Genomic DNA, 11,741 nt, shown 5'->3' with positions numbered 1-11,741 from the left:
TAAATCCGGACTGGCTCTCTGGGCCAGGGGAGCCCTCTTTTATGGGATTCCCCTGGCTTGTAATCACACAATTCCATTGGCTGGCAAGACCCTGTTGCTAGGTAGCCAACCAGCAACGGGCATGAAACTGTATGCAGATGGAGAAGGGCAATCACCCTTAATGGGCGATCAATGGTGAAGGGCAATCACCCTTAATGGGTGATCAGGATATGCATAGGGGATTAAGGGGGGGAAATACAAAGAACACAACAGGCAGAACCCCAAGAATGAGTTTTGAGGGGATCTGACAGTCACTTTATACTGCACTAGTGAGGTCACACTTGGAATACTGTTTCCAGTTCTGGTTACTGTAGTTCAAAAAATATGCTGATGCCCTGGAAAAAGTGCAGAGAAGAGCAGCAAATATTTTTCTATTCTATCAGGAGTGATATTATATTACTACACACAGTATGAAATGATGCCTTTGCTGATGTTGCTAAAGTGATAATCCATCTTCAGGATCTTCCTATATTGCTCCAACTTGCCTGTTTAGCAGGCAGCTTGGATGACCTTCATACCTTGCTGCCATTAGGTTGGTATATACTTGATGCAGAGTTTGTCTCCCAGTTGATGTCAGGGTAGTTAAAGTCCCCCATTATCACAGTGGTATCTTTCCTGCACACCTCAGCTGACTGATTAGCAAATCTATAGGATATAATTTATCTATATCCTTGCTTGGTTGGGTGGTCTGTAGTACATACCTATAGCAATATCATTTTTCCCTCAAATATTCACTGAAATACTTTCAAGAAGATTTTCATCCTTGGTACAGGTAGTCCTCGACATACGACCACAATTGAGCACAAAATTTATATTGTTAAGTGAGAAATTTGTTAAATTTGTTTATTTGTTCCATTTTATTACTTTTCTTGCCACATTTGTTAAATGAATCACTGCATTGTTAAGTTAGTAACACAGTTGCTAAGTGAATCTGGCTTCCCCATTGACTTTGTTGACAGAAGGTTGCAAAGGGTGATCACATGACCCCAGGACACTGCATCCATCATAAATATGAACCAGTTGTCAAGCATCCACATGTAAATCATGTGACCATGGGGATACTGCAACAGTCATAAGTATGAAAAATGGTCATAAGTCACTTTTTTCAATTCCATTGAACAGTTACTAAATGAACTGTTGTAAGTGGAGGACTAATTGTTGGGGGCAATATGCTGACATTGTAAACCACTCAGAGAGTGCTGTAAAGTAATAAATGCTATTGCCAGGGCTTTTTTTGTCATAGAACGCCCAGCACGGAGTTCCGGCACCTTTTTTGGATGGAACCTTGTAGGGTAGGCAAGGCGGGTTGTATGACATGTGTGAGTTCCAGCACTTTTTTTTTTTTTACAAAAAAAGCACTGGCTACTGCTATAATGCAACTCCTCTGTTTCTTTTGAATAACTTATATGTTATTGATTGTCCAATCATGGGTTCCATCCACCAAGTTTCAGTAATGGCAACAATATCATACCTGCCCTCATGTATTAGGACTTCAAATTCTCCCTGTTTGGTCCATGCATTAGTGTACAGGCATGTGAACCGTTATGGCTGACCTTGAGTTTGCTTCTTGTGTCTCCTGTTTTATACCTGAGTGCCTCTTTATTGCTACTGCTCCCTTCCTCGTATAATTTGTTTTCTAAGAATTATCATAAAAAATTATCTTCCCTCTCCAATTTTAATTTAAAGTCCTTTGGATGTGTAAAGCTATATGTTTATCAAACACATTCTTCCCTGTTTTTAGGAGGTGCAGCCCATCACTTGTCAGAAGTCCTTCTTGTATGTAATGTAAACCATGGTCCAGAAATCCAAAGTTCTTTCAATTGCACCATCCCTTGAGCCAGCTGTTTACTTTTGAAAACCTCCATTTCCTCATTGGGCATTGACTTTCTGTCAGAATTAGAGATGAAAACACCACCCATGTTCCTAAAACTTTTGCCATCCTGCCTAGTTTCTCATAGTCCCTTGATAATTTTTTCAGGCACTTTGTTGTATTTCCCAACATGAAAGAGGAGAAAGGGTAAACCTCTCTTTCATATCTTTGATCTTTGCACCTGGGAGATAACATACCTCTCTCAATATAGGTTGTCTGGTCTACAAATTGCTTATTCTGTTCTTCTGAGTCATCAATCACCACCACATGCTTGTTTTCTTTGGGGATATCACCTCTTCTTTGTGACCATTTGAGCTATTTTTCTTCCTGTCACTGGAACACTCAATATAGACACTTCTGATGTTTCCATGAGCTTGGTGGCACATAATCAAAATCATGATAGGAAGACTCCAGAAAAATCATAGAATTTTGTATAATTTGCTTGGTACCTTGTATCATCTGATTTTTCTGAACTGGAAGTTAAGGTATCATTTTCTTAGTCAAGAAAGATGTTTTTTGGTAGACAGCATGTTCAGAATTTTAAGAGTGTGGACATGGCTGCAATGTAAATTTGCTCACAAAATGGCTACTATAAAAGGCATAATCAGTCATAAAACAGTATAACAAGAGTGAGATAAGCTTTTAGGATGCTGTATTTTCCAGTAAGATCTTTAATGAGTCAAATGTACACACACACACAAACATACACTCACTAGAGGGTGTTTGGTTTGAGTGGCTGGATATTATAATGGTTAGACCACTGCCTTTGAGTGGGAAACCAGGATTCAAATCCCAGATGTTACTTATCTTATAAATAGGGGTCCTTGGGAAATGACCCCTTAATGTTTCACCTGCCTACTTCAAATATGAAAATGACATGAGCTAGGACAGGGGTGTAAAACTCGCAACATCACATGACATGTCGCAACGTATTGCGACTTTTTTGCCATTGCCGGCAATGGGGTGGGTGCGGTTTCGCTATGATGCATCTGGCCTGTGGGCTGGCAGTTTGACACCCCTGAGCTAGGAGAATCATTCCAGCTCAGCTGTTGCCCAGATTAACACGGTCCATGTCAGATGTTGGGGAACAAGGATAATCTGGCAGTAAGTAGATTACTCGAGGAAACCATACATGGACGAGACAAAAATCTGGAATTGATGGAATGCTATTGCAACAGTAAACCTAATGAGAGAGAATATATGAAATGTATGGACAGGAACTATGGATGGACAGAAGACCTTCATCCACACTAAATATGAAATAGTTAATTACCAAACACTTTAACATAGTGAAAAAGAAATTCCTCTCACAACTTGAGATAGACCAACTACACATTACATGCCAGATTCAAGAAGATCTGGAAGGAGAATTGGATGTGCACTTGAAGCTGGATCATCACTGCCAACCTCTCCATTTCAGGGCACAGCAGCTGATATGAGGCATAGGATCATGGATAAACTAGCTACAATCAACCCTTGAGACCAGTTACATGGATCTATGAATTCCTGGCACTATAATAAGTCAACAGGACACTAAAGACTTCCTCAAGAACTCAATAGGTCTATGGAAGAGAATACTGGAAGTCAACTCAAGACAGCTCATACAAGTGATCATTAAGTGTGTCATATACCAAGGTAATGCATTGTCCCCACCACTGTTCAGCATAGGGTTGAACCCCCTCAGCCAGATAATCACACAGACTGGATATGGATACAAGTTCAAGCCCTCTACATCAGGGGTGTCAAACTTGCAATGTCATGTGACGTGTCGCAACATATCGCAACTTTTTTTCCATTGCCGGCAATGGGGTGGGTTCGATTTCGGCATGACACATCTGGTCCGCAGGCCAGCAGTTTGACACCCCTGCTCTACATGGATGACATCAACCTGTATGCCAAGAGTGAATGCAACATTGACTCACTGATCCATGTAACATGGATCTACAATGAGGATATTGGGAGAAGTGTAAGATACATGCAAGAATGAATGGCACAACCAAGTAGCTGGCATTGTGTGCAAAACCATCTAAACATTGTATGGGCTAGATCCTCCAAAGTCCTGATGAGAGACTCCACAGAAAGTTGTGAAGAATAACAGCTAAGATCCTATTGGAAGCCAGGGGAACCAATGGATACTGGCCAATCAACCAGACATTTTGATAATAGACAAGGAGCAGAAGATAGTAATGGTGAGATATGTAAGTGTCAAGTAACAGTATGTTCAAGAAGAAGGAGTATGAAAACCTAGAGAAGTACCAGGGCCTGAAGCAGGAACTAGAGAAAATATGGAAAGTAATGGCCAAAGTGATCTCTAATGGTAGGAGCATTCAGGACTGACTAAAACAGAACAGAATAACAGAGTTGGAAGGGACCTTGGAGATCTTCTAGGAGGAACAACCTCAAACAGGAACAATTCCAAACACAAAACCTCAAAAAGGTATAAAAACCCACCCACTCCCAGCTCCATTTTATCAGCCACCCCAGAAATGCTGTGTCACTGAAGTTTCTGGCAACTCAATAAAAACCTTCTTTCCTAAGCAGTCCCATTTTGTTTATTCCCAGCTTGGAATGAACCATGATGATGATTTTTCTTTCAACAATTGCTTCTTGTCTTGTCTTCTGGTGCTTTGGAAAATAGGTTGCCCCCTTCTTCTTTGTGGCAGCCCTTCAAATATTGGAACACTGCTATCATGTTGCCCCTAGTCTTTCTTTTCACTAGACTAGACATATCCAATTCCTGCAATCATTCTTCATGTTTTAGCCTCCATGACCCCAATTTTTTGCTCTTCTTTGCACACTTTTCAAAGTCTCAACATCTTTTTTATATTGTGGTGACCAAAACTGGATGCCGTATTCCACATTTGGTCTTACCAAAGCATTATAAAGCAGTACTAACAGTTCACGTGATCTTGATTCTATCCCTCTGTTAATGCAGCCTAGGATAGCATTGGCTTTTATGGAGGCTGTAGCACACTTCTGGCTCATATTTAATTGATTGTCCACTAGGATTCCAAGATCCCTCTCCAGTTACTATTATTGTGCCAATATCTGTATCTGTACATTTGGTTTTTCTTCCCTAAGTGCATTCAAGGAGGCTTTCATCCTTGGTTTTATGCATTTCTGTAGAGATGTTGTGATCTCTTACATATAATCAGGGCTTTTATTGTCATAGATCGCCCAGAACGTAGTTCCGGCACCTTTTTTGGATGGAACCTTGTAGGGTAGGCAAGGCAGGTTGTATGACATGTGTGAGTTCTGGCACCTTTTTTTTTTTTTTTTTTTACAAAAAAAGCACTGCATATAATGCAACCCCATCTCCTTTTTTGTTAGGTCTGTTTCTTTTGAACAGTTTATATCCTTCTATCAGAACATTCCAGTCATGAGTTTCATCCTATCAAGTTTCAGTAATGGCGACTATATCATACTTCCCTTCAGGTACTACTGGTAGTACTGTTCTGTTTTGTTGGTTCCCTAATTCTTCAGCATTAGCATCTGAGTCCTTTATGGCTGACTGTAACTATGCTTCCTACATCTCCTAGTTTGTATCTGAGTTTTTCTTCCTTCCCTTCACTTTCTACCTTGTTTGTTTGATTGATTGTGTTGGGATTTATGCTTGGGATTAGGTTCTAAAGATGCTAAAGATTGGTCACCCTCCCCTCTTAGTTTTAGTTTAAAGCTCTTCAGATGTGTTTTCCAAACACATTCTTCCCGGTTCTTGTGAGGTGTAGCCCATCCCTTGCCAGAAGCTCTTCTTGTAGGTAATGCAGACTGTGGTCTAGAAATCCAAAGTCCTCTTCACAGCACCAAGCCCAATTTGGAGCTGCCAAGTGACTCCTAAACTGGAAAAGAGGCTCCAACAAGTCCCAGGAACAACATCAGAGCTCTGTTTCCAGAAGAGTGCAGTGCTAGGGGCAGCTAAGATGCTGCACAGAACCCTTAAATTTCCAGACCTCTGGTAGAGGACCTAAGACTGCGAAAGACACATGCCACCCATATTGTAAGAAGGGAATTTTTATACATAAACACACATACAAATACACATACTGGAGAGTAATGTTTGGTTTTGCAGCATGCCAATTTTCTATTCATATTTAATAGAATGAATAATTTTTTAAGGGAAAGAACTTGCTATAGACAGGGAGGTGTCTAGGGGCATATTGTTGTATGTGAAGACCCTGTTGCCTATTTTTGTTCTTGCCAATCACATGGTCCACGAGTCATAAAAGAGCCAAGTTGCCTACCCCTGGGCTAGAGTATAGCAGAAGACAGGGCCAGCATCTGTGGCAAATTTCCTTGATAGCTTAGAAAATAAAGCTTTGGTGGTATAAGGCAACAAGGAGTTTCCATTTCTATAAGGATACTTTTTCTTCTTGTTGTTCTTTGTCTGGAGACCTTCTATAAGTTAGTTTGGAAGTTATCTCACTCTCCAGCAAAAAGAATGAAGTAGGCTATTTAAAACCTATCAGAATAGTATATATGGCCCATCTTTCCTTATTCTTTCACAGCAGAGAGATATGAATATTATATTATGTCTTGCCTGCACAGGCTTTACATAACTTCCAACAATTTATCTGTTTTTACATAATGTATGAACCTGCATAGTGCTTTCAGTTACTTTAACAGGTACTATGTGACCTGTTAATGTAACTGAAAGCATTGTGTGGGTTTGTTCATTGTGTAAAACAGATATGACTTTAGAGAATAAAATGTATGCAGGGTTGGGCAGCAACATACTGTTACAGAAGGCCAAATTAGAGACATACTGATTATTGCAGTGGAATGATTTCTGGGAATCACAGGGAGCAAATAGTGTTGACTATGACAAGATAGTGGAATACTTGGGAAAGGAGAGAACATCCTTTAGTAAGAGGGTAATGTTACGGTAAAAAATAAGGCCAATACTCCAGGAAATAAAAAGTAGCACCTGATTTCTGATTGCTGTAATCAGAATTTATTCATGCTTCCTTTTTAGGACATTCTGTCTTCAAGGGACGTCACAGCTAGACTTTTCTTCATGGTGCACAGCTATTCAGAGTTCAGCAGGAAGTCAAGGGAATGCCTTGCAAGACCAGCAGCTCAACAAGAATGGCATTCCCATTATTGTGAGCAGTTGTATTTCATTTATCACTCAATATGGTAAGTTAATCAGAGGTTCCTTCAATCAACCAAAAATAATGTATACTGTATTGTGATCAAAGTAAACCAAACCATCCCTCTTGCCTGAAAAAGAGTGGCTTTAAGTCTATTACCCTGCATGGGCAAGAAAATAAAGCATAAGAATGTGAACCTTGATTTCACTATACATAGGGCTTGTATTTGATATACAACAGTTGCTAGAGTTCTTTTGTAATAGCTTAATAGCTTTTCTACAGTAATTCCTTATCAGTGTTTGGAAAACTGAGCCAGTTTCTTGACTAGCCATTTCAAATAAACTCACAGAACAACAGAATGCAAGAATTGGAAGTGACCTTGGAGATCATTTAGTCCAATCTTTTGTGTGGGATAGGAATCCACTATTTCATTATCCCTGACAGATGGCCATTTAGCAGCTATTTAAATGCCATTGAGGAAGTCAACCACCTCTGAATAGTTGGTTCTATTGTTAAATGGCTCTTATCCTTTGGATTTTTCCCCCTGATGTTCCACTGAAATCTATTTCTTTATCTGCTTCTTCTATTTTCTGGAAACAAATGTGAACAATGGCTTTTACGTTTTTGAAGATTGCTATCATTTGCGAACATAGTCTTCTTCAGGTGAATCATCCTCAGCACCTTCAGATGTTCTTTTTTAGTATGCCCTTCCAGCCATAGCAGTTCCATTTTCTCCCTACTTACCCATCACCTCCTTGCCATCTTCTCCTAGTAGTGGACCGCTCATTTCCTTGACTTTTTCCTTGTTTTTAGTTCCCACAACTGTTTATCAGTTTGGCCTCCAGTCCCCTAATCATCTTTGTTGTGTTGAAGAAAAAGTCTTCATCATGGTTCGGTCCAAGCCAGGAATAAACAACATGGCGACTGCTTTAGAAAGAAGATTGCAGTTTATTGAAGAAGAGAGCCAGACAGAAAGATGTCTCTGGAAGAAAAGAGAGAGAGCACATGTAGGGAGTGGGTTTTTATACCCTCTGGGATTCTTGAGGGTGTTTCCTGTTCCTGTTTGAGGCTTTGTATTTTCTGTGTCATGTACTTTTGACCTGAATCTGAGTGTGCCCCTTTGGCATCTGTGGGTTAATCCTATTATGTCCTATCTTAGAGTTTGGGTGGGGTGTGTAGATTTTAGGTGTCTTTGTCTTCTTAATCTTCTAGCTTCAACCTTCCTGAATGTTTTACACCTGCATTTCTACACAGCTGGTTTCTGCTTGGGGGAGGGAGACTTGGGGATATTAAGAAAAAACTGGGCATGCTTTTCTGCCTCTTAAATATTTCCAAAAATATTTCTTTCTCTGGGGGGGGGCTGACTTCCCACAGTTGCTCTTCAATGCAGACCTAAAGTCTTAAAATGTGAATTAAGAAACTCTGCTTTCTCTCTGCTACCCTACACCCCCTTGCCACTTTTTCCCATTAATGGACCAATTGTTTTTTTGACTTTTTTCTTGTTTTTTTCCATATTGAAAGAAACTTTTTAAAAATTATTTTTGACATTTGTCAGAGGTTTTATTTCATTCTGGGCCTTAACTTTCCTGACTTCATATTTGCAGATTTGGGCTCTATGTTGGTATTCTGCTTTAATTATATGTCCTCTTTCTATTTTTTTTATACTTATCCTTTTTTCTTTCAGTTTATCAGAGAGTTCTTTATGCAACTATGCTGGTTTCTTTTGAGATCTGTTATTTTTTTTTTCAGTGGTAGACTGGGATTTATAATCTCATTTTTCAGACTTTCCCAAGCTCCTTGAGTTGTTTTCCACTTAAAGATTTTTATCCATGGAACCTTCCCAAGTTCTCTCTAAGTCTGTTGAAATCAGATCTCTTAAAGTCTAAGATATTACTTTGACTTTGTTCTCTTGTTTGTACCTACACTACATTGAATTCCAATATCGGTCACTTCAACCCCTTCTATCATTTTTTCTTTTTTATTATTTATTGTTTCATCATAAAAAGTAAAATGCAAAACAGAAAAACAAACAAAATTAAACAAAACAAAAGCATGCATTCAATACTAACATCAACAAAAAAATAGTATACAAAAAAGAGAAAAAGTTGATCAAATAAATTTAACATTTAACATAACAGTAAATTCTCTTCCCCTTTTACAAACATATATATATAAAAGAAGAAAGAAGAAAAAGCAGTCAACAGGTTAAGCTAAATATTACACTAATCTTCAAATTCCTCTGTTAACCATCTGTTATTATATTTAGCGTGTAGAAAGTCCACAGTTTCCAATCTCTTATAAATCTGTCTAGTTCATTATCTCTAATCAAAGCAGTTAATTTCACCATATCTGCTAATTCAGTCAATTTCAAAATCCATTTTGAAAATCCATTTCTATATGGGGGGAAGTAAGCAGTGGGGTACCACAAGGTTCTAGGTCCAATGATGGGCTTGTCTATCATACCTAAGCTTCAGGTTTCATTAATTCAGTCAGGAACTCCCCCAAAATTCCTGCAACCTCAACCCCCTCTATCATTTCTTCTCTCTTAGTGAGAATTAGGTCCAGTATAGTTGACCTTCTAGTTCCTTCTATACCTTTTAGAGACAAAATTGTCTGCTAGGTTTGTCAGGAACCTGTTTGATCTCCACTTGATGCAAAGTTTGTCTTCCAGTTGATATCAAGATAGTTAAAGTCCCCTATTACTATGATTAAGTCAGCTTGATTGAGCTAGACAGTTATGTGCCTTTTGTTCAAATTTAAAACAGTTTTGAATTTGTCCAAATAAGTCTTTAAAAATAGCTATGCGACCACAATAAATTGCTTCTCTTTAAAGATTTTTTTTTTTAAAAAAGGTCTTATGGGTACTTAATGACAAATAGCTATTTAGCTTTATTCAATCTCTACCACCTCTGTTCTGTGAATTTCAAATATATTAATTACCTCCTTTTCCTGTCCTTTTCCCTCTTTTCCTTCTACTTACCTATTTATTAACTACCAGCAAAGCACAACCAGCATAACCACCAACCAAAAAGAGGGACTACCAAAAACCAAACCCATAGAACAGGTGACTGAAACTATTCTGATATGCAATGCATGTTCCTTGTATGCACTGATTCCCAAAGAACACCCAAACTACACATGCATCAGATGCAAATTATGCGAACTACTACTAGAAACGGTCAGGAACTAAGAGGTAACTCTAGCCAAACCCCAACGTATGAAAGAAAGTTCCACCCAAACCAAACTAAACAATGAACAAATAACTACCAGAGGATTTGACCCTACCAATAAACCCTTGGAGGAAGACAAATGGAGGTATGTCACACACAGAAGGAAACACAACACTCAAAGGACCCGGGGTAGGGGCGGTGGGGTAGCGGTCGTTATAAGGGAGAGCCTATGCCCGAGGGAGACCACTGTGCCTCAGATAGACGGTGGAGAGTCCCTCCTTGTGAAGTGGGGGCAAGGGGTACAAGTGGGCCTGTTGATTATATACCTGGCTCCCTGCTATGTATCAACGGCCCTGCCTGAGCTGGCTGACGTAATANTCTTATTCAAGAGGGGGGTGCGGACCTGGCAGGTATCACCGAGACCTGGCTGGGCACGGAAGGGGGAGTGCCCCTCGTTGATATTTGCCCGCCGGGTTTCCAGGTATTCCATCAGCCAAGGACCCGGGGTAGGGGCGGTGGGGTAGCGGTCGTTATAAGGGAGAGCCTATGCCCGAGGGAGACCACTGTGCCTCAGATAAACGGTGGAGAGTCCCTCCTTGTGAAGTGGGGGCAAGGGGTACAAGTGGGCCTGTTGATTATATACCTGGCTCCCTGCTATGTATCAACGGCCCTGCCTGAGCTGGCTGACGTAATAGCCGGGGTGGCAGTTGAGACCCCCAGACTTATAGTCATGGGGGATTTCAATCTGCCATCGGCGGGCAAAACGTTGGCGGCAGCTCAGGAGTTCTTGGCTTCCATGACGGCCTTGGACTTGACCCAGTTAGTTTATGCCCCCACTCACACGGGAGGACACACACTGGATCTAATTTTTGTCTCTGGCCAGTGGCAGAATGATCTGGAAATGGGGGAGGTAGTTATAGAGCCCCTGTCATGGTCAGACCATTCACTCCTTAGGATGGACTTCCAGACCGCTCCCCCCCGCCGCAGGGAGTCAGAACCGCACAGATGGTTCCGCCCCAGGCGCCTGATGGACCCAGAGAGGTTCCTGACGGAGCTTGGGCCATATCCGGAGGATCTAGTTCACGACTTGGCTGAAAATCTGGCGGCGGCCTGGGATGTGGCCGCTGCCGCAGCACTGGACCGAGTCGTGCCTTTGCGGCCTCTGACCCGGTGCAGATCTCAACTGGCTCCCTGGTTTACCGAGGAGCTGAGAGAGATGAAGCGCCGGAAAAGACGCCTAGAGAGAAGTTGGAGGGCTAGCCGAATCGAATCCGATCGAGCACAGGCAAGGATGCAGGTTAGATCCTACCTAGTGGCGATGAGGGTGGCGAGGTCTAATTACTACTCCACCCTCATTGTGTCATCAGATAATTGCCCGGCCACCCTCTTCAGGGTGACCCGCTCCCTCCTTCAGTTGAGGGGGGGGAGGATCCCCTGGAGGGGAGGGCTGAGGATTTTGCTCAATATCTGCATGACAAAGTCGCTCGGATTCGAGAAGGTCTTGACTCCGACTGGGTGGCCCCGGGGGAGGAGACGGGAGCAGGTCTTGAGACTGTTATATGGGAGGAGTTT

The 11,741-nt window shown here is 41.1% G+C and overlaps 1 protein-coding gene across 1 annotated transcript in view; it reads left to right on the top strand.

Moving 5' to 3' along the window:
* The window catches only part of ARAP3 (ArfGAP with RhoGAP domain, ankyrin repeat and PH domain 3), a 123,169-nt gene that overhangs the window by 57,501 nt on the left and 53,927 nt on the right, over nt 1-11,741 (top strand). Inside the window, exon 19 of the mRNA XM_029286734.1 lies at nt 6,882-7,045. Coding sequence (XP_029142567.1) covers nt 6,882-7,045 — 164 coding nt within the window. The remainder of the gene's footprint in view (nt 1-6,881; nt 7,046-11,741) is intronic.

The sequence above is a fragment of the Protobothrops mucrosquamatus genome, unplaced genomic scaffold (genome assembly GCF_001527695.2).
Source record: "Protobothrops mucrosquamatus isolate PMUCROS unplaced genomic scaffold, P.Mucros_1.0 scaffold_226, whole genome shotgun sequence".
Lineage (NCBI taxonomy): Eukaryota > Metazoa > Chordata > Lepidosauria > Squamata > Viperidae > Protobothrops > Protobothrops mucrosquamatus.
Note: the sequence above shows the minus strand (reverse complement) of the source record. Positions and strands in the feature narration are given on the sequence as shown.